The 23445-nt window shown below is 46.9% G+C and overlaps 1 protein-coding gene and 1 long non-coding RNA gene across 4 annotated transcripts in view; one reads left to right on the top strand and one right to left on the bottom strand.

Annotated features, from left to right (window-relative positions):
* Window positions 1-13548: 13548 nt before the first annotated feature.
* The window catches only part of PITX3 (paired like homeodomain 3), a gene marked incomplete at its 5' end in the record, with an annotated part of 26492 nt that continues 16595 nt past the window's right edge, over window positions 13549-23445 (bottom strand). Inside the window, 4 exons of one of the 3 annotated variants that reach the window (XM_083615942.1) lie at window positions 13549-15141; window positions 16386-16591; window positions 17591-17726; window positions 18482-18558. In XM_083615942.1, coding sequence (XP_083472068.1) covers window positions 14593-15141; window positions 16386-16591; window positions 17591-17726; window positions 18482-18520 — 930 coding nt within the window. In that variant the 3' untranslated portion in view covers window positions 13549-14592. The remainder of the gene's footprint in view (window positions 15142-16385; window positions 16592-17590; window positions 17727-18481; window positions 18559-23445) is intronic. The other 2 variants (XM_083615941.1, XM_083615943.1) reach the window with 2 other exon arrangements.
* LOC310763585 lies at window positions 16666-19999 on the top strand. The gene is made up of 4 exons (XR_014548680.1): window positions 16666-16942; window positions 17614-17774; window positions 18772-18885; window positions 19844-19999. It is a non-coding gene; the product is annotated as an uncharacterized lncRNA (long non-coding RNA).

Below are 23445 nucleotides of genomic sequence, written 5' to 3' on the forward strand. Positions count from 1 at the left end.
GGCAATGCAGGAATCTCAGCTAAAGCATCCATAACAGATGACCATCTAAGCTCTGCTTAAAAACCTCCAAGCAAGGAGAGTCCACAACCTCCCTGGGGAGACCGTCCCACTGTTGAAGGTCTCTTACTGTCAGAAAGTTCTTCCTGGTGTTTAGTTGAAATCTCTTTTCTTGTAACTTGAAACCATTGGTTCAAGTTCTGCCCTCCAGAGCAGGAGAAAACAAACTTGCTCCCTTTTCCATGGGACAGCCCTTGAGATATTTGAAGATGGCGGTCGTATCTCATTCTCCTCTTTTCCGGGCTAAAGATACCCATTTCCTTCAACCGCTCCTCATAAGGCTTGGTTTCCACACCCTTGATCATCTTGGTTATCCTCCTCTGCACACATTCCACCTTGTCAACACCCTTCCTAAATTGTGGCGCCTGGAATGGGACACAGTATTCCAGGCGTCGTCTGACCAGGCAGAACAGAGTGTGACTATTATTTCCCTTGATCTGGACGCTATACTTCTGCTGATGCAGCCTAGAATAGCATTAGCCTTTTTTGCTGCAGCATCACACTGTTGACTCATGTTAAGTTTGTGGTCCACTAAGACGCCTAGATCCTTTTCACATGAACTACTAGTAAGCCAGGTGTCCCCAATCATCTTATATTTGTGCATCTGGTTCTTCCCGCCTAAGTGCAGAACCTGACATTTGTCCCTGTTGAAATCAATTTTGTTAGCTTGGGCCTAGTTCTCCAATCTGTTCAGGTCATTTTGAATTACGATTCTGTCTTCTGCGGCATTCGTTACCCCTCCCAGTTTGGTGTCATCTACACATTCGATGGGACACAGGTGGCGCTGTGGGTTAAACCACAGAGCTGAGAACTTGCTGATCAGAAGGTCGGCGGTTCGAATCCCTGCGACGGGGTGAACTCCCGTTGCTCGGTCCCTGCTCCTGCCAACCTAGCAGTTCAAAAGCACGTCAAAGTGCAAGTAGATAAATAGGTACCACTCCAGCGGGAAGGTAAACGGTGTTTCCGTGCGCTGCTCTGGTTCGCTAGAAGTGGCTTAGTCATGCTGGCCACATGACCCGGAAGCGTAGCGGACAGTGATGAATGGAGAGGAGCATAGCAGCAGTGTAACGGGTGACCACCACAAATGCGGTGATAACAGGGCTTTCAAGTTTCACCGTTCCTTGTGACAGATTAGCACAGTGAAAATCATATTCTGTGACTGTCAGTCCATCCCAATAAATTGGACATCATGTTACATGCTGATGCTGTGTGTGTGTGTGTGTGTGTGTGTAGGATATATCGGAATCAATACAGCCCTCTGCATTTGGGGCTTCCCTCGAGGATGTGTCTATGGGTGCTATCACAAAAGTGTGAAAGTTTGAAAGAGATGGTAACATGACCGCTCTCTTGAGCGTTCTGAAATGAAATTTCAGAAATCTGCCTGATAAAAAGGTAAAGGGACCCCTGACCGTTAGGTCCAGTCGTGACTGACTCTGGGGTTGCGGCGCTCATCTCGCTTTATTGGCCGAGGGAGCCAGCGTACAGCTTCTGGGACATGTGGCCAGCATGACTAAGCCACTTCTGGCGAACCAGAGCAGCGCACGGAAATGCCGTTTACCTTCTCACCGGAGCGGTACCTATTTATCTACTTGCACTTTGATGTGCTTTTGAACTGCTAGGTTGGCAGGAGCAGGGACCGAGCAACGGGAGCTCACCCCGTCGTGGGGATTCAAACCGCCGACCTTCTGATCGGCAAGTCCTAGGCTCTGTGGTTTAACCCGCAGCGCCACATAGCTAGTGTTAAATTCGAACTTCAGCTTAGTCCCTGCGCTTCTGGTGTGGTGGGAGGACAAAAATGCAAAAAAACCAAACCTCCAGTGCCTTTTTTTTTAATGCATTTTGCCTTACTAATGACATGTATGTTGAAGCTGCTCCCAGTTTGACCCTTTTATTTTTACTGTTTTCGTAGAATCATAGAATTGTAGAGTTGGAAGGGACTGTGAGGGTCATCTAGCCCAACCCCTTGCAATGCAGGAATCTTCTTTGCCCAGCATGGGATTCGAATCCACAACCCTGAGTTTAAGAGTCATATTCTGTACGGACTGAGCTATCCACTATCTGCTATTGTCCTGTGAGTTTTCCCTTCCTAGACATTGGGCGGGGGGCGGAGGAAGAAATAAACTTGCATATCTGAAAAGTTTGTCCCATTTAACCTCTTTTTCTTTTTCTCTCTTTCTTTATTTCTCTCTTTCTCTTTCTTTAACACCGCCCCCCCTTCTCTTCATGCTTATATGGTATTTAGATGAAAGTCTTGGTTTGTACAAAAAAATAGGAAAATATATTTAATATTAACTTTTGTAATTCTCTCTATAAACCCTAATAAAATGTATTCAATTTTGTGTGTGTGTGTGTGTGTGTGTGTGAAAAGTTTACCACAGGGCCCACAGCACTGAGACTAACCCCATTGGTTTGTAAGTATTTATTTACCGTATTTTTTGCTCCATAAGACGCACTTTTCCCCTCCTAAAAAGTAAGGGGAAATGTGTGTGCATCTTATGGAGCGAATGCAGGGGGGAGGCAGGCAGGAAAAGCCCCCAAGAGCCACACACAAAGCTCCGCACAGCTCTTGCAGGCTTTTCCCCAGGAGCGAGAAGGGACTGACGCGGCCAGTCAGTCCCTTCTCCCTCCTCGTAGAAAAGCCCACAGGAGCTGTGCGCTCCTTAAAGGGTGTGCAGCTCCTGTGGGCTTTTGCGGGAGGTGGGGGTATTGCTGGCTGTCTTGGCTTCTTTAGCCGCGCGCAGCCCCTCCAGCAGGGAGAGGCTGCACGCGGCTATGGCTTCTTTAGCCCCGCGCAGCCTCTCCCGGCTGGAGAGGTGGCGCTCGGCTAAAGAGGAAGCCAAGACAACCAGCGGGATGGATCCCGCTGTCTGTCTTGGCTTCTTTGCTCTTTGGGGCTGGAGGGGGGGGACACAAGCTTCCCCTGTCAGTCCTGAGCAGCTCTGGGAGAAGCGGACAGGCTGCGCGCAGCCTGTCCGCTGCTCTTTGGGGCTGGGGGGGAAATAATATTTCTTTTCTTGATTTCCCACTCTAAAAACTAGGTGCGCCTTATGGTCCGGTGCGCCTTATGGAGCAAAAAATACAGTACTTGCCTTTGGTGCCCAAGATGAAGGGCAAGTTGTACGGAAGCCAAGCAGACCAGCAGTTGACAGAATAGAATCATCAATCGTGCCTGAAAGCAAGGAAAGTCATAAGGCACACACGCTATTCTGTCTCCTGACACTTTCCACCGCTGCCTACTTCGCAGTATCCACTGCCTGAGGTGTCTGTCTCCCTCCAAGCAGAGGCAGCTGGGGGCCAGTCTTGTTCACAGCCCTCCTTCCTTTCACCAGGGCACCCAACCCCAAACACCAACCAGACCCAGGCCTGCTTAGCTAACACTGCAAGGGACAGGACGCAGATAGCTTTATGAATTGCGGCTTCTGCGAGGTATGAATGAACTTGCTGTTCCTGTTTGCCTTCCCCTCCCAATCAGGTTATTAAGAACCTCACCTAGTCATGAGGAAAAACTGCTTGCGGTGGCAGATGGCACCAGAGATAATTGTGGTTACAGGAATGAATAAACAAATGTGTGTGCATTTGGGTGGATAGTGGAACCTAAATATTAGTAGAGTTGTGTGCCAGTTCTGGAAGTGTGTGTACCTATAAAGAGGAGTCTCTGTTGCATTGTGGCTGGAATGTGATTTATGGGCTTCCTCCTTTCTGCTTTCCATTAGATGCTTTTGAAAATAAACAGCTGAGGTTTCTCCATGGAAATAAGTTGGGCTTTTGGGGGGTGGTTGTTTTTTTAATTTAGATTTTCAGATTTACAAACAATCATCAAGCAAACAAATAAAACCATTTCCACAAGTTCCCCTGGACTTCCCTCCTCCCTGTCTGTGGGTAATTTTGTTAACTTTTTCTCCCGCATCTTCTCTGTCAATCCAATTCTATTAAATCTCCAATAAAACCACAGTCCAACTTTTAACTACAAGTGTCATTCCAATCCTACTAATAACCTTAATTGTGTATATATATATATATATATATATATATATATATATATATATATTTCTTTCCCATTCCTTATTAAAATTTTGGTCTTCCTGATTCCTAATCCCTCCGATCAGTTTTGCCATTTCCACATAGTCCGACAGTTTAATCTGCCATTCTTCTCTGGTAGGTGTGGTGGCTTACAACATAGGGAATGTGCCATAGTTGTGGTTTGGAAAAGAAAGGCAAGGTGTAACTATTTTAAAGAAATGAGGTTCATGGGGAACTTGGGACGAAGCGGGCAAGGCTTAGAAATTTGCATAATTTACCACCTTGCTGAAACTATTACTTGTCGATGTCTGATAGCGTGTGCAGAATTCTGGGAATATTTTCGAGGAAGCGTTGATGAAAACATTTTTAATGTTTCAATTGGGAAGCACTAAATGCATGTTCAGAGGCTATTCTGAAATAAGCAAAAGTGAGACTTGCATAGATTTCAAACTGTGTATGTAAATGTAATATAGCACCTTACCAAATTGCACATTGTCAAACTTCTCAAATTTATACTTGCAAGCCATCCTGCATTGGTTCATCAGGACTACTTTTGCTGGTGCAGCAGATAATATTCTGTAACGTCTCTGGTTCATATCACTTGCAACTTTCCAGTCTCCCTTTCTCATTTCTGCTGGAAGATCAGGAACTTTGCCATTGAGTCTTTCTCCATGTAAGGCACTCTCAACTGTACATGAAGCAGGTTGCTGCATCCAGGTTTTTTTCTGATGCAAGCAACCATGCAGTAAATTCATTGAAGTGATAATTTCTGTTCGCGTAGAAATCAAATTGCAATGTATTCAAGTTCTGTACCTTCAGATTTCCCTCATATAGGCATATCGGTGTTTTCAGGGCCAGATTTAGGTTTGATAAGGCCCTAAGCTACTGAAGGTAATGGGACCCTTTATATGTCCAGCTGTCCTTTGTCAACAACACTGTCGCTGTTTTTTGTGTTTAATATAAGCTATATGGTAATTTTGAGGGACGCGGGTGGCACTGTGGGTTAAACCACAGAGCCTAGGACTTGCTGATCAGAAGGTCGCGGTTCGAATCCCTACTACGGGGTGAGCTCCCGTTGCACGGTCCCTGCTCCTGCCAACCTAGCAGTTCGAAAGCACATCAAAGTGCAAGTAGATAAATAGGTACCGCTCCAGTGGGAAGGTAAACGGCGTTTCCGTGCACTGCTCTGGTTCGCCAGAAGCGGCTTAGTCATGCTGGCCACATGACCCGGAAGCTGTATGCCGGCTCCCTCGGCCAATAAAGCGAGATGAGCGCCACAACCCCAGAGTCAGTCACGACTGGACCTAATGGTCAGGGGTCCCTTTACCTTTACCTATATGGTAATTTATGGACCTAATAGGTATCTAAAGCCATTTGCACATAACAAAAATGTATTTTATCAAAGTAACTGTTGAACTGAAATACAATTAAGAAGAAGTATATTAATAGTGAAATAATTATTAAGCTCTAACTTAAAATGATTGGGGGCCCATTAGTACATCATAGGAGCCTACACAACACAAAACACTGTTGCTGTATGTAGGTTTTATTTAATTTGTTTTTTATCTTATATTTTAGAAATGTACATCTAGTTTGTTTTTTTTCCTTTAATTTTTTTGGGGGCCCCCAAGAGAGTGGGGCCCTAAGCTATAGCTTGTTTAGCTTATACGTAAATCCGGCACTGGGTGTTTTGCATCCCAAGACTATCATTCTTTTAGGACTCACATTTTCTTGTGATTCAAGCTGAGATGCCCAAATTAGTAATATTTCAGTGTCAAGATGCTGTCAATTGTCGTTGCCAAACAAAACATTACTGATGCAATACCCAGTAACTGTGCGTGCAAAGCTTGTAATCTTGCACCTTTCTTTTCCTATTGATTCTTGCCAGGAATCATAGTCAGGAAGACTGCTGTTGCCCAGGCATATAGTCCCAGCCTACAAAAGGAGTGTCTTTAACACCCCCAGCGGCTAAGCTTATCAAGACAGGAGCTGGGAAAGTCATGGATTTCACTAGGGCATGGAATCTCCTGGCAAAATTCCAGGAATAAATTTTCAGGCTCATAGATCTCTCAGTCTATGAGAAAGTACAGATCGTCACGGATCTTTCTAGAATCTTAGAGGTGCTGTACATTATATTCTTAATGGCCTGGAACTTGTACTATCTGTTTGTGGTAGAAAGGTCTTTCGAAGATCACCCTAGGAAGTGTGATATGAGCTGCTTAGACCATTGCTCAGTGCAGTAATAATTTTTGTGCTATGTGATTCTTTGTGAGCCTTGCTGGAATATATGTGTTGCAATTGTAATCATATTTTGTCTAGTCTGTTGTAATAATACTTTGTCTATTGCCTTGTAACTTCTTATCGGATGAGGTTGTTACGGTTGTGACCTTCAGCATTTTTGGGGGTTGTTATATAGAGACATCACCTTGCCAACAAAAGTAGAGACATCACCTTGCCAACAAAGGTCCGTATAGTAAAAGCTATGGTTTTCCCAGTAGTGATGTACGGAAGTGAGAGCTGGACCATAAAGAAGGCTGATTGCCGAAGAATTGATGCTTTTGAATTATGGTGCTGGAGGGGACTCTTGAGAGTCCCATGGACTGCAAGAAGATCAAACCTATCCATTCTTAAGGAAATCAGCCCTGAGTGCTCACTGGAAGGACAGATCCTGACGCTGAGGCTCCAATACTTTGGCCACCTCATGAGAAGAGAAGACTCCCTTGGAAAAGACCCTGATGTTGGGAAAGATGGAGGGCACAAGGAGAAGGGGACAACAGAGGACGAGATGGTTGGATAGTGTTCTCGAGGCTACCGGCGTGGGTTTGACCAAGCTGCGGGAGGCAATGGAGGACAGAAGTGCCTGGCGTGCTCTGGTTCATGGGGTCACAAAGAGTCGGACACGACTAAACGACTAAACAACAACAACATATAGCACTGTGCCTGTGATTTTGTACCTGACTGTATGCAGACATAGATGAAAACCTCGTCCTTGATCTCAGGAACAATAATGCAGAATTTGGCTATGATAGCCAAAGGCATAGCAAACAAATGACTCTCAGAAATGTATAGTATACCAGCAGCCTTGGTCCCAGCATCGATTCTTAATTCTAAGAAACTAAAAAATCAGTGCATTTTTAAAAGGTTCACTTCACCGTCTTGATTCAAAATGGCATCCACTTGTATCCAAGCATAGATGAAAACCCACTCCTTGATCCCAGGAATCATAATGCAAAATTTGGTTATGATAGCTTAACAGGTGTTCAAATGTATAGTGATCAGACAAACGACCTCCCATTGACTACTGTTGGCATGGGGTGGTATTAAGTGTCACAATGTCATGTGCTCAAATAAATTACTGGGACAGATGCAACACTACGGTGTTTTGTAGAGGATACACACCTGATTGTGTTGGTGCATGATTTGTGGTGACTCGAAGCTTATTGTGCAGTACACTGAACACCCCCACTTCCTTATTTGTAGGTATTGCCTGAGGTCGTTGCAAGTTAAAGGGAATTGTACAAAAACAAGTGTTTTGATTGGAGATCTTGTGGATCTTCAAGGGCATGGTTTCTCAATCACATTAGCAGTTGGCACAAAGGATATGAACTACAGCTCATTTCGCAGTGTGTTCATTCAGCTTTGTTGCAAATTTCTGCTGGAAGTACAGTGGTACCTCTGGTTACGAACTTAATTCATTCTTAACCTGAAACCGTTCTTAACCCAAAGTACCACTTTAGCTAATGGGGCCTCCCGCGCCGCCGCTGCACGATTTCTGTTCTCATCCTGAGGTAAAGTTCTTAACCCGAGGTACTACTTCCAGGTTAGCGGAGTCTGTAACCCAAAGTGTTTGTAACCCGAGGTGTTTGTAACCGGAGGTACCACTGCTGTAATAAAGAAATGGGGACCCCCCCCAAGCTGAAACACAACAGCTAATTTTGAGGTTGATGAAATGGCTTGAGAAAGAGTCGCTGTCAACTTCAGCCCAATAAAACATTAAGAAATCGCTGTAAAACTGAGAGAAACAGAAATTCTCTATTCCTGGGAGTTTCCTTTCCATTTCCATTTTACACAAATATAGCAATGCAGAGAAACTCCTTTGTCGAAGGAGGCTGTCAGCACTTACGAGATTTTGATCTGTGCATCCTTGACAAAATAGTCAAACTAGCCAAGACCAGAATTGGCTAGTCAGAAGAATTGATGCTTTTGAATTATGGTGCTGGAGGAGACTCTTGAGAGTCCCATGGACTGCAAGAAGATCAAACCTATCCATTCTGAAGGAAATCAGCCCTGAGTGCTCACTGGAAGGACAGATCCTGAAGCTGAGGCTCCAATACTTTGGCCACCTCATGAGAAGAGAAGACACCCTGGAAAAGACCCTGATGTTGGGAAAGATGGAGGGCACAAGGAGAAGGGAATGACAGAGGACGAGATGGTTGGATAGTGTTCTCGAAGCTACCAGCATGAGTTTGACCAAAGTGCGGGAGGCAGTGGAAGACAGGAGTGCCTGGCGTGCTCTGGTCCACGGGGTCATGAAGAGTTGGACACGACTAAACGACTAAACAACAACAGCCAAGACCAAGATAACACCGCCCGCCCCCGCCCCCCGCATTGGATGGAACTTAAGAGCAAACATAGACTTGAACCCGCCACAGTTAAAAGGGGGAGGGTGGACCACATTGTTTTATTAATCTGTTCCAATATTTCTTTGTCGGTGGCTTTTGAGATGTTATCGCTCCATTCGTGTGAATTCGGCGGACACTTGTAATGCTCTGCTGCCACCTTCTGGCCAAATATATATTGCATGGCCACCCTCTGAGCAGATGCACCCCTCACTGGGTTGTTGTTCATGGGTGTAGCCTGGATTTTTTGTTGGGAGGGGCAGGCTTTTGCTAGGGAGCAACAGAACCTCGGATTTGCATTGAGCTGTATTGATTTGTATTGACTGGAAAGACAGCTGCCCCCCTTCCCTCCTTGGCTATGCCCATGCTGTTGTTAGCATCCGTCTGCCTCAAGAGACAATGGAGTGCGCCTCCAGGGGTGAAGTAAAACTGTTCTGTTGCCAGCACTGAAGCAATCTCCCCAAGGCACAAGCCTGAGCAGTGTATCTGGAGGTTCTGGACTGCCTTGATAACAAGACCCCACCGCCTTGGCCTCACTGATGTGGTCCAAAGGAAAGCAGAGCAATATGTTTGGCTAGCTCTGCCTTTGAGGAGCTAGGAGCCTTGGAGCGGGGGGAGATCCCCGCTGATGTCAATAGGGACTGCCCCGCCCTGCACAAAGCCTCCTAGCTGTGGGGAATAGTAGTGGGAGGGTCTCCCTTGCCAACATGGCCTTCTCAGTAAGAGAGATGTGGGTGGCGCTGTGGTCTAAACAACTGAGCCTCTTGGGCTTGCCGATCGGAAGGTCAGCGGTTCGAATCCCTGTGACGGGGCGAGCTCCTGTTGCTCTGTCCCAGCTTCTGCCAACCTAGCAGTTCAAAAGCGCACCAGTGCAAGTAGATAAATAGGTACCACTGCGGCGGGAAGGTAAACGGCGTTTCCGTGCACTCTGGTTTCCGTCATGGTGTCCTGTTGCGCCAGAAGTGGTTTAGTCATGCTGGCCACATGACCCGGAAAGCTGTCTGTGGACAAACGCCGGCTCCCTCGGCCTGAAAGCGAGATGAGCGCTGCAACCCCATAGTCTCCTTTGACTGGACTTAACCGTCCAGGGGTCCTTTACCTTTTTTACCTTCTCAGTAAGAACTGAGCTCTCCTGTGCCTTGTGGACACGTCAAGTTCCTTGTTCCAGAGCCACACTGCTCTGCCACACACCGATATGAACCTGGAGGTACACCCCCACTCCCCGGAACAAAAACAGAAAAGAGGTAAGGTTCGGGATTCAGGCCCAAGGACAGGGAAATAAGCTAGGGAAGACAGCCAAGTGGCAGGCAGAAGTCCATCAGGCAGGAGGCGGGTAATTCGAGCAACCAAAGTGAAAATGCGGCAATATCCCCTAAAATGCCAACTTTGCCCAGAATGAGGGGGTGCAGCAGACTGAAAACTTTATGGCCGGCAGCAACTTTCTGGTACGCCAGCTGACTCTAAGCCAAGACCATTTTGGGGCCGTGTGGGGAATATCCCGATTTGACACACATCGCTGTTCACTTCTCCAGTCAGAGCTGGATATGCAGGACTCCCGATTTGAATTCATAGTGGCAGGTGGGGAGCCTTAGCGAAGGGACACTTGCACAAAAGTGAGCAGGTAATAAAAACAGCCAGCGAGATCCTCTAGAGAAGAATGGAAGGCAGTTCCCTAAGCACTTAGACGGCAACCGGGAACCTCAGATCTGCGCCCGCGGCAGGAGTGAAGGGTACAAGAACAAAACAACCCATACAGATGACCCAAGGAGAAGGGATACCCAGTGCGTGATGCCTCTAATCTTCCTTCCTCCATCCATGACACATTCCCAAAGCAGGAACGCTGAAACACCAGTGGCCACAAACCATTGAATAAACACATTGGATCAACTTCTCTCCCTCCCTCTCTCTCTCTCTCTCTCTCTCTCTCTCTCTCTCTCTCTCTCTCTCTCTCATATGGGTTTATTCATCCAATACTGGTGAGATGCTCAGCTCTGTCCTGTCCTCCTTTGCAGGAGGACAAGCAGAGGGCAGGAGAGAGATCCATTAGCTTTCCATGCAATGCACTCTATTGTAAAGCTGCAGCAGGGCTCTATCAGCAAACAAAAATTCAGCCCATGGTCACAACCTCCAAATCCAGATCCTGAGGTAAGGAGCGTTGAATTCCACCTACATTATGTAAGGGGGGTGCAGGGAGGAAATAGCCTAATTTCCCTTGTTCTACATTTTGCTAGGGATGCAGGTGGCGCTGTGGGTTCAACCACAGAGCCTAGGACTTGCTGATCAGAAGGTTGGTGGTTCGAATCTCCGTGACGGGGTGAGCTCCCGTTGCTCGGTCCCTGCTCCTGCCAACCTTGCAGTTGGAAAGCACGTCAAAGTGCAAGTAGATAAATAGGTACCGCTCCAGTGGGAAGGTAAATGGCGTTTCCGTGCGCTGCTCTGGTTCGCCAGAAGCGGCTTAGTCATGCTGGCCACATGACCTGGAAGCTGTACGGCGGCTCCCTCGGCCAGTAAAGCGAGATGAGCACCGCAACCCCAGAGTCGGTCACGACTGGACCTAATGGTCAGGGGTCCCTTTACCTTTACCTTTACCTATACCTACATTTTGCTAGTTATGGGACACAGGGCTCGTCCTTCTACCACTTACAAGATTGATTCTGTTCATTCTCTGGGTTGAGCAAAACCCATCTGTGGTCTATGGCAGCTTTTGCCCAAAAAAAGGTGTGCTCTGTGCTGGTGCTCATGTAGCCCCAGAGAGCATCAGATTGGAGAAGGCTGGTGAGAATTCACTTAATGTTCTTGTCCTGGGTGACATTGCTGACCTTTTCAGTCTATTGTCAGGCCACAAAGGGACCGAACCCTTTGCAAAAGTTGTGCTCTGTTGCTGGAATTTGCTGCCATCTGTACGCTGTGAAATCCCTGAACAGCTGTCTGAAGTAAACAGTAATGGGCTGGATGAGGGCCAATAAGCTGGTCAGAGAGATCCTGTTACAAAGGTCCTCAGGCAACCACATTGCTTCCCAGTTAGTTTCAAGGCCTGATTCAAAATGCTAGTATTGTATGGGAAGCCTCAAATAACGAGGCTATTCCCATCCGCTGGGATTGTTAAAGGAGACACCGCTGAGAGTGCGAGAGATACAGGTGGCCCCAGACCTCTGCCCAGCCATCTCTTGTACAGTAAAGTGGTAAAAAGGCAAGATTTGGAGATTAGGATGAACTTCATGTTAAAGAAATTAAAATTTTATGTGCATAAAATGTTGTGCTTGCATGCATCGTGTTTGAAAAGTTACGAGGTTTTCATTTGGTGTCTATGACTCATCCCAGGGAACCGGAAGCCACCTATCTCTCTCAGCAGGAGCAAGTTGCTTAGATGGAGCTCTCTCTGGGACCAGAGAGAATAGTTCCTGGACAATATTAAATAGTAAGATCTTAAAAAGAAGACTGGCCTGTATTGCTAGTTGTTTAAGAGCAATGTGTTCATTTGTTTTTGCAATGTTTATTTTGTAACTAGTTTAAGACAGTTTGCAGTAGAACTTTAGGAAGTCTTTATTGCGGTGAGAGCTTATTGATTTATACTCTGCACAAGGTCCACATCAGGGAACTCCACTCACAGCAACTAACACTTCACCCCTGGATGAGGGAGTATTTATCGTGTTTCTCTGCTTCTGCATTGTCTTGTTTTGTTGTGTCGATTTAACGATGCATTGTTTTAATGTGCAAAATATTTTACATGCTGTTTTGGGTTGGTTAGCAGGGTGCATATAAAGAATGGAGCGATTAGCTAGCTTGCTTTTCCTATAGGGCAAAGGGGCTGCGTCTGTAAAGGAATAGCTGTGGGAAAAGGTTTTGCCAGCTTGAAGGTCCAAAATATTATTTCAGAATTGGCTGCTACACCCAGGGAACCTACAAACTACCAGCATAACCGGAAAGTTTAGGTTTGTGCAATTAAAGTGGATTAAGACACTCGTGTCACGCCAGCACAATAAATAAACTTTTAGAAAGAAATTGATTTTTTGTCCGTGGTTTGGAAAAGTGCCTGGGAAATGCATTTAAAAGTGTGGGGTAAATGGAAGATTTAACGGGAAGACATGTAAACAGCCCAAAAACAAATCTCGATAAACCCAGGAGGAATGCTCACTGTTATATAACATCCCTGTAAGCAAACCTGAACAAATGCTCGATAAAGACCAGATACAATGTAGCCTCTGTGAAAGCTTTGTGGAAAGCAAATCACGCTCAATAAATAGGTTGTCTGGAGCAGTGACTGGGTTCATGCTACACGTTTGAAGACAGCTTTTTTAAAAAAGGGTTCCCCACGTCAAGGCTGCAGTGAGAACATAATGGATAGACAAAATATACCAGATAAAAATAGGCATACTTGTGTCAGTTTACATTTTAAACTTTAGCAGGACCAAGAATAGCCTGGGAATGAGACAAATTTCTGGTTTTGAAGTGTTCTCAGTCCACGTCCCCTTGGAACAGTGTTCCACATTAATTCAAGCTTCTAAACTTTTGGAGGCTCAAATACGACTCTCCAAAAACATTATAACTAAAAGCTGATGTAAACGAACACGAGTAAAACGTCCAGAGTACCAATATCTCGGCCTTTCGGTAGAAAACGTGCAATCTACCCAAATATGAAAATGTAAGACCTAGCGATCTGCTGCATGGTGCTATTTTTGACAACCTTGAGAGTAACACCTAATTTTTAGACACTGAGTTCTAGGATTAAAAAAAGGTCTGCTTTAACTGCAGAGCCCAGTTTCTCCACCTTCAGGGGGGGAAAGCAACGGAACGCTTTCATCCTGGATGTTGGCTCCGCGTTGCTCTTGCAATAAACAGACACCCATAAAGATTGCAAGGATTTCTTCCGATTTATTTTGTAATGGAATTTATTTGGGAGCACGAAAGAGCCATTGACTGTAAAAGGAAAGCAATGGGGTTCTGTAGGTGGATATACTGATATTTAACTCCCGCCTGGTCGAAAATGAAATCCAACAGGGAATGTTTTATTTGCTCATATTTCTCTGTATCTTTTCACTCTTCCCTTCCCCGACTTCCACAGGTAGGCATGGGAGAGACTATGCAGCTCTCGGTTGTCGCTGTTGTTTTTTTGCTAAAGTCAAAGTTCTGTATCCCTTTTGGTGACCTGCTAGCAGCTTCTGCTGTAGTCTTAGAAACCAGTGTAAATCAGGGGGGGGGCAGGATCTTATCATCGTGCCCGAGTGGATCTCTCCATTCAGCTGGGTCCCAGACCCTCCCCACGGCTCATAATCCCTCTCTCGCCCCTGCCTTCACGAACTCTGAACTTTCCATGAGACCACATCTTCCTTTGCCGACTCTCAACTACAAAAGGCCGAAATCTGCAAAGGAAAAGAAGAAGAAGTGACAGAATGTTGTGCAAACATTCGTGAAAGAAGTCTAATCCTCAATGCACCAATCTGTGGTCTTTCCAGCACAGCGTTTAGACCTCGGAGGGTTTCGTGTCGGCAGGCATGCAAATCGCCGCGGCGCACAGACGTACGTTGGTGAGTGGAATCGGCAGCTGCACTGTTGTCCCCCCTCCCTTTCCTGGGTCTCCCTCTCTCCGTATTGTTCAACGAATGGGTTGCCTGTTCTCAGCCCGGAGCAGGAGCAAGCCGAGAGCTATCACATTTCAGCGCCGGATTGACAATGACCTCAGAGCCTGGCAGAAAAGTCCTCTTTCCCAAACGAGCTTTCGATGAGCGGTTGTGTTTACTTTCGCCAAAAACAAAAGAGAGAAGTCGGAAAGTTTATAACAGCATGGTCGTCACGAAGCACATCTTCCTGGAATTTGGTCGGTCTGGGTGTGGCTGTCGGGCTAATGGCCAGGTTCCTGATTATCGGGGTTGGGTGGGTGGGGAAGGGTCCGAGGCCTTCATACTGGCCTGTCCACAGCGTACTGGCAAGGGCTGAGGCTGGAGGCTGCTGTCTGCACTGCTGGATAGGTGAAGTTGGCGTGCTGTTTGGCCTTCAACCTCAGGCTAGCCAGGCTGGAGTTGCACGTGTCCCGGTACGTGTATGGGCTGGCTGGGGAAGCGTATGGGCAGGTACTGGATGAAACGGCCGAGTTAAGGCCGGGGCTGTTGAGGTTGTTGAGGCTGGGGCCTGGCACGCCAGTCACTGTGGAGGGAGCTACCATGGATGAAGGCATGGGCATGGAGCCGATGGAGCTGGGCGTGGAGAACATGGGCTGCGACGAGAGGGGGCTGACGTTCATCGAGTTGAAGAAGGGGAAGCTCTTTGCCGACAGGGTGCTGGTGGCAAGGCCTTTGGTGGCCCAGCTGTTGTACGAATAGCCGCTGTACATGTCATCGTAAGGCTGCATCAGTCCATTGAACTGGGCTCCAAAGCTGTTCTTGCAGAGTTCGGCCTGTTGGTTCCTTTCTCTCTTCCTCCACTTGGCCCTGCGATTCTTAAACCACACCTGTGAGAGAAAGGGAGCGTTTTCTTAAGTTAGCATTCTGCGTGTATTAGCTTGGTGAGAAGAGCTTTTGGCCCACCAGGCGGGGCTGAATAATAATAATAATAATAATAATAATAATAATAATAATAATAATATATTATTTATATCCCGCCCATCTGGCTGTGTTTCCCCAGCCACTCTGGACGGCTCCCAATCAAGTATTAAAAACAATACAGCGTTAAATATTAAAAACTTCCCTGAACAGGGCTGCCTTCAGATGTCTTTTAAAGATAGGATAGCTACTTATTTCCTTCACATCTGAAGGGAGGGTGTTCCACAGGGTGGGCGCCGCTACCGAGAAGGCCCTCTGTCTGGTTCCCTGTAACCTCACTTCTCGCAATGAGGGAACCGCCAGAAGGCCCCCGGCGCTGGATCTCAGTGTCCGGGCTGAACGATGGGGGTGGAGACGCTTCTTCAGGTATACAGGACCGAGGTCATTTAGGGCTTTAAAGGTCAGCACCAACACTTTGAATTGTGCTCGGAAACATACTGGGAGCCAATGCAGATCTCTCAGAACTGGTGTTATGTGGTCCCGGCGGCCGCCCCCAGTCACCAGTCTAGCTGCCACATTCTGGATTACGACTCCCATCGGCCTCAGTGAACATCGCAAAGGGATAATGGGAGCTGCAGTTACAACGGGTCCTCAGCAATAGTACAGGTGGAACTTGCGACAAAATGTGGCAGGCATCCTCACTTCTATAAGAGTACAGGATCCCAGCCAACCATTATCTCCCACCACCCAGTGTTCCAACTTTCTTTCTCCTTCTGTTACTCCTCATCCCACGTCTACTGAACATGCTCAGTCCACAATGGGCTTTTGTTGGTGTTCCTCCTCCCCTGTGTCCCCCTGTCCTTTCAGCTTGTTCATGTTTGGGGTGGAAATGTACTTCTGCAAACCTCAGGGTTTCCTCAAGCATGCAAGTATCCCCCCTTGTTTCTTAGTGGTCCTACTTTGGTGGCACTCGCCGCTTGAGTTGACTATCAGGAGTGATTGTGAGAGGAGTGCCTCACTTTTTAAAATGCAAGGTTTTGAGAGCAATCTGTTCCTCAGAAAGTACTTGCGCTGTATAATAGCTCACACGAAAAGATAAAAGCCACATGCAGAGGCCTCTTCCATTCTGCTTGGTCTGCTATGTGGTTCGCTATTGAATCCTCAAATTCTGACCACACCAAGAGAAAGCAGAGCGGGTGTGAAGGAGGCCTACCCGGACTCTGGCTTCAGTCAAGTTGGTCCAGACAGCAATTTCCTCCCGGGTGCTCATGTCCGGATAGCGGTTCCTCTGGAAAGTGGCTTCCAGCTCCTGGAGTTGTTGGCTGGTGAAATGAGTTCTCTGCCTGCGCTGCTTCTTTTTCAAGGAGCCATCCTCAGGATTCGAGTCATCGGTCTGGTTCTGCTGTGACTTTTCTGTGTCTGTGAAAGCAAAAGCAAGGGCACCGATTTGTTGCAATATATTACTGACTCACAACTGCCTGCAAGAAAGGGTTAACCTGAGCTCAGGTTGCCAGTGGGGGCGGAGCTTAGCAGGCTCTGAGTCTTTTCTCTTCCTGCTTCCTGGAACAAGCAAGAAGTCATGCGGTCATGGCTCCCGGCGAGTGAACTGAATCTCTCAAAAAATGAGATTTCAAAGCCTAACCCAAAGATTGCATGATCCTTTTTGTAAAGAAACAAAATACTTTTCTTTTTAAGTCATTTGGAACCTTTTTCATCTCTGTTTTACTGCCAGTGGTTGGAGACTTATTTGCTGTAACTTCTGGAAACTTTGTGAGTAAAATATTCACTTATCTGCAAAGTCAAATGTCTTTGATTTATTCTAGCCTAGGGGGTGGATGGGACGAGGGTGGCGCTGTGGGTTAAACCATAGAGCCTAGGACTTGCTGATCAGAAGGTTGGCGGTTCGAATCCCTGCAACGGGGTGAGCTCCCGTTGCTCGGTCCCTGCTCCTGCCAACCTAGCAGTTCAAAAGCACGCCAGTGCAAGTAGATAAATAGGTAACACTCCAGCGGGAAGGTAAACGGTGTTTCTGTGCGCTGCTGTGCTTCGCCCGAAGCGGCTTATTCATGCTGGCCACATGACCCGGAAGCTGTATGCCGGCTTCCTCGACCAGTAAAGCGAAATGAGCGCTGCAACCCCAGAGTCGGTCACGACTGGACCTAATGGTCAGGGGTCCCTTTACCTTTTTAGGGGGTGGATTGGGGAGAGGGCACGGCCTGGGAAATCCCTGAGGGCCAGCTAGAGGCCTGGATTTTGGCCTTCAGGGATGAGGTTCTGCAGCTCTGCCCTACCAGTTATTATACGCTCATGTCTAAGAAACAAATAGAGCACCTCCCTTTCTAATCAGGCCAGAGCTGGAGGCTATGAAATGAGAAGCACCGCTTGCTGTTCAAAGAGCAAAGCCAATTTCCTACTTACCGCTGTGCTCTTGCCCCTTGCAGCTGTGCTCATGTTGTGGTGTCCCCGACTCTGAGAGGGAGAGATTGGGACTGTGGGCCTCTGAGTCAGTGAGCAAGTTGAACTCCATCGGCCTGGAATAGGAACCGGAGAAGAGCTGAAAAAGAGGCCCAAGTGATGTCTGAGTGGCATATACGATTAGGAGGTCAGTTTACTTGGTGGGAATAAGTTCAGTTAAGTGGGGTTAACATCCAATAAGTGGGCTTGTTGCAGCCACAGGCTAACACTGTGAAGAATTAGTGTCTTTACTCCAAAACAGGTTCCACTGTGCACAGTGGGATTTACTTCTGGGAGTGCAGCTACCTTTCAAAGCTAACAAATAAACCTTTATGTTTGTGGACTGGTAGGTTCATGCCAAATGTTTGTGATCTGGTGACTTTCAGAAGCTAAAGACAAGCTGACCTTTGGCCTCTGGTGCAAAATTTATACCTATTTCCTCAATGCAGGCTGTGTCAAAGCTGGGAGACAATGCCTGCTTGTAAACTGGTGGGTGTCTTCTTCCTTCCTTACCTCACATTTCCCTCCATTTTCATCCTGCACTGTTATTACAGGTAACAACATATATGCAGTTAGAAATATTTGTGTCCCGTCCCCCCCATCCCCCGCCGACTCCTTTTCTAAGATAAAAAAAGGTCAGCGTTTTTAAGAGAAAAAACCTCTGGAGGGTTTTCCCCCTCTGCAGTAGACGTGAAGGCAAGCACAGTGGTTTGGCACTTGTGCACACGCATGCATAGACAAGCGCATGTGCACACGCCACGCACATGAAAGCGCACGAGTCGCCCTGGCACTTTGAGATGGTGCACCTGTACGTGAAACGCTGTGAAGGCGGGAGCCACGTTTGCCTCAATATACCTTTTTCATGCAGCATTTTGTGCAAGGAGGCGAGTCCATCTGCGGCTCTGGCTATTGTCATAGCTTTTGCGTGATTCCTGGAATTATGCAGAAACGCACAGCACATTAATTCCTCGGATTAAGACTTGATTAAGATGTGTGTAACTTTGCAGTCTCAGAATTTATTAAGGCCCCCTTCTCAAGGAAGCAGCAGATGGAATTTCTTCCCAGTGTTTGTAGATGATAATTCCACCCCCCCCCCAGCTATTTGCATATGACTGCATCTGCCATCACAATTTCCTTTCTTCCAGGGACTGATGCTGCAAGGACCGGATTCAAATTTCTCCTTTTCACCTGCTAAAGACCTAAAGCGAGACAGTCGCCCCTCCAGCAAGAGGTGACTAGTTTAGCCAACTTGCAGAAAGGTAAGTGGCATAAAAAAAAGAGATCTGTAGGCACCCCAGAAACAGGTTTTATTCTGCCTGAAGCAAAAGGTATTTTCTGAACAATTTTGCTTCTGTACAAGAAGCTACACATCACATCTATTTTTGCAGCCCTGGCCCTGTATGTTTCCATTGACTGAACTGGGACACAAACTCAAAAGGGCATGTTTCAGAACACAGCCTCAAATATTTGTTGCTGAGTGAGCAGTAACAGGCAGGGAATTTCTCGTTGTTCTATGCCCTGGCCCCAAATCAGCTTGTCGGCTTGTCATTGTTCCGAAAATAATATTTTTTTGCTCAGTCTTGGTGCTGTTTGCTGGTATGAGCTAAGTAGGAATTAATCTCTGGCTTTTTCCAAGCACAAGAACTACATGCCACTGTATTCTGCTCTGGTCAGACCTCACCTGGAGTGCTGTGTCCAGTTCTGGGCACCACAGTTCAAGAAGGACGCTGACAAACTGGAACGTGTCCAGAGGAGGGCAACCAAAATGGTCAAAGGCCTGGAAACGATGCCTTATGAGGAACGGCTAAGGGAGCTGGGCATGTTTAGCCTGGAGAAGAGGAGGTTAAGGGGTGATATGATAGCCATGTTCAAATATATAAAAGGATGTCACATAGAGGAGGGAGAAAGGTTGTTTCCTGCTGCTCCAGAGAAGCGGACACGGAGCAATGGTTCCAAACTACAAGAAAGAAGATTCCACCTAAACATTAGGAAGAACTTCCTGACAGTAAGAGCTGTTTGACAGTGGAATTTGCTGCCAAGGAGTGTGGTGGAGTCTCCTTCTTTGGAGGTCTTTAAGCAGAGGCTTGACAACCATATGTCAGGAGTGCTCTGATGGGGTTTCCTGCTTGGCAGGGGGTTGGACTCGATGGCCCTTGTGGTCTCTTCCAACTCTTCTATGATTCTATGATTTCACTCTTCTCCCTCATCACTGAATAGAAGCAGATGTTCTGAAGGAAGTCATCTTCCACTTGATGATGTGAATCAACACGCAAACGTATCAGCCGAAGGACCAGAACTACCCAAAGCACAAGAAGAGACTTGACACAGGACATTTTTAGCTCAACAACAGAGATAGGCCAAACCACAACAGAAAAAAAACAACCCCCACCCCCAAAATCAAAGCCTCCTTCTGAAAGCCCCGGAAGCTTCTGCCTGGCTTACGGAGGGAGGTAAAAAACAACAACTGGTCATAACATCTCCAAAATTCCCCTTCTTCTTTTTCCCATGGTTCCTCATGCTGTCTGAGTCGACTTTTGCCAATGGCAGTTCAGCCCCATTCCCCAGTTCTCAGTTCCCGGGGAAAGCATTGACCCTACGTATGTGCGAAAGGAGGTGGGTCAATTTGGGGCCTGAGTCATTTGGGGCTTCAAACCCCAACACAAACAGCTTGAACTGGGCCTCAAAAGGAACCAGCAACCAGGGCAGCTGTTTTAAAAGAGAAGGGTGTGTGAGATCGAAACGGAACTGGAATCTGGATGCTGCATTTTGGGCCCATTGATGTTTCTGAGTTGTCTTCAAGGGCAACCCCACACAGAGAGCATTGCAGTCATCCAGTCTGGAAGTTGCCAGAGCACAGGGAACAGTGGCCAAGTCATCTATGTCCAAAAGAGGTTGTAGCTGGCAGAGGCGGAGGAAGCCGCTCAGGCTCCTGGGGCGGCACTTTCAGGGGCAGGGTGAGCTGCCCACAGAGGCAGGGCGAGCCACCCATAGGGGCAGGGCACACCACGGGGCCTCTGGGGTCTGTCTGCCTCCTCCCGCTCAAGACGTAACCGGCTGTACTTTTGAATAAATAAGGTATTGCAACCACTACCATGCTATAAGATCCACTATCCTGTAATATTACATATGGTATGTACAATTGTTTATGTTTTTTATATTAATTTTGCTGTAAAAATGTGTGAGATTACAATATTGTAATTATTTGCATTACCTAGAGCCTGTTCTACTGATGAAGCCTAGGATGGCGAACCAAGGCTAATATTCTGGAAATCCTTGTCTTAGACTCTGTGAAAGGATTCTGTGGAACTGTAACAACCCTTCATGTGGATTTTTGGACTCTATGAACAGACAGGTGGAATAGATACTTATACATGTATGGACCTTATGCATGAACTGACTAGAGAATGAACTGATCCACTGGGTCTTTTCTGCTTTATAACACTTCCGTTGAAATCTACAATTTTTTACAATGAATATTATATTTATTCAAAAGTACAGCTGGTTAAGTCTTGTGTGTTTATTGAGTATGTTTCCCATAACCATAGATTTGTTGTTTTGCCACCTCCCACTCAGCTGCCCTACAGCTGGGTGGGAGGCAGCGGGCAGACCATTTGGGCAGCACAGAGCCTGCGCGTGCCCAAGCCACTGCGTCTGTCCCAGAAGAGACGCTTGGCTCAGGTGCGCTGCAGGCCCCACGGTGAGTGCCACCCAACATTTTGTCACCCCCTCAGTGGTGACACCTGGGGCGGCTCGCACCCACCGCACCCCCTTCCTCTGCCCCTAGTAGCTGGCGAACCAGCCAGAGCTGGACAAAGCCACTCCTAGCATTTAAGGGTAGCTATTCAGAGCAACGCGGGTGGCGCGTGGGTTAAACCACAGAGCCTAGGACTTGCCGATCAGAAGGTCGGCGGTTCGAATCCCCGCGACGGGGTGAGCTCCCGTTGCTCGGTCCCTGCTCCTGCCAACCTAGCAGTTCAAAAGCACGTCAAAGTGCAAGTAGATAAATAGGTACCACTCCGGTGGGAAGGTAAATGGCGTTTCCGTGCACTGCTCTGGTCCGCCAGAAGCGGCTTAGTCATGCTGACCACATGACCCGGAAGCTGTACGCCGGCTTCCTTGGCCAATAAAGCGAGATGAGCGCCGCAACCCCAGAGTCGGTCACGACTGGACTGAATGGTCAGGGGTCCCTTTACCTTTTATTCAGGGTACTGTGCAGACTTCCACTCTGTCGCTCTGAAGCTGTCCGTTCTGAGGCACCACGAATGGGTCTATCTAATCCTCATTACTGCTTTAAACACACACCCTGAGCCAGCAGGAGAGATGGTTTGTCATGTGGGCCATGTGTGGTGTCATCAGCATAAATATGCACTTCTCTGTCCAATCATGTTCTGGGGACCAGGGCAGAAGATTCAGATGATTTCTGATTTCGAACGTATAGCCCAGAAACGCACAAAGGGGGTAAAGCGATCTAAGTTCAAGGAAAGGTCATGAATTTCTTGTATATAAGAATTGGGGCGGGGGGGGGGCCGGGGCGGGAGCATAAAGCATCAGGGCAATTTTCCTACACTTGTGATCTTAATGGAATTGAAACAGGAACCATGGGAAACCATTAATCACCGGAAGATAAACAACCACGATTAGCCTGCTACTCAGAAGTAGCTGAGCGCAGGTTTCTGCATTATCCAGTCCTCTGTTTCCATCACGTTTATTTGAACCAGCTACCAGTTTAAGGTACAGTGGTACCTCAGGTTACATACGCTTCAGGTTACAGACTCCGCTAACCCAGAAATAGTTCCTCGGGTTAAGAACTTTGCTTCAGGTGAGAACAGAAATCACGCGGTAGCAGCACGGCAGCAGTGGGAGGCCCCATTAGCTAAAGTGGGACCTCAGGTTAAGAACAGTTTCAGGTTAAGAACGGACCTCCAGAACGAGTTATGTTTTTAACCCGAGGTACCACTGCACCAGTTATTTAAAGCCCAGTCCCAGTGTAGCCTTAGACAGCACTCTCTCCTGTTTGTTGCCTCCATCTTTTGTGATCAGCAAGTAAGACCAGCAACTAAGGCCAAAGGACCTTTTGTTGTAAGAAAGGGATCATTCGCACAACTTATTCACAGTCAGCTTTCTAACAACTATATATATTTTAAATTTTCTGTTGTAAACCTCTGAGCACCTTTTAGATGGAAAGTAGCTATGCATTTACAATTTAATATAAAATAAATACACTATGACAGATTTTTAAAAGTTCTGTAAGTTAAGGGGTAAATGGCTTGTGAAAGATTTGCAGTTCCTTCCTTCCTTCCTTTTATAGACCATGAAAACTACAGAGAGTAGAAAGTTAGAGAGAACCATCTCATTCTCTACATATGCTGTTTCATGTTGAATGTTTAAATGGTTTTCCCTGCCTGTGGAAATCAAATGAGAAACCCAAGGTTTTAATTTACCAGAGACAGGGCGACAGAATGTCCACTCCCAGACAAATTTACTTTCTGACATATTTCTCTTATGTAAAACGTTAGTTTAAGGTTTGCCAACACTTTAAAATAATCCTCCCAATGCAAATGATGTCTGTGGACCCAAAATTTGAGGGTCAGTGCAGCTGGGGCTGAGAGAGAGTGGCTTGTGAGAATAAACCTCACTCTGAAAACTTCAGAGGGTTAGGCTGAGGCCAAGGGAGTTGTTTGCAGCATCACTGCAATGTGCTCTACTGCTGTTGTACTCTTTTTGAAGACTGAGGAACTGTGCTGAAAAGAACAGCTTACGATAGTCTTGCAATGTAAAGGTAAAGGGACCCCTGACCATTAGGTCCAGTAGCGGACAAC

The sequence above is a fragment of the Podarcis filfolensis genome, assembly GCF_964270895.1.
Source record: "Podarcis filfolensis genome assembly, chromosome: 5".
NCBI lineage: Eukaryota > Metazoa > Chordata > Lepidosauria > Squamata > Lacertidae > Podarcis > Podarcis filfolensis.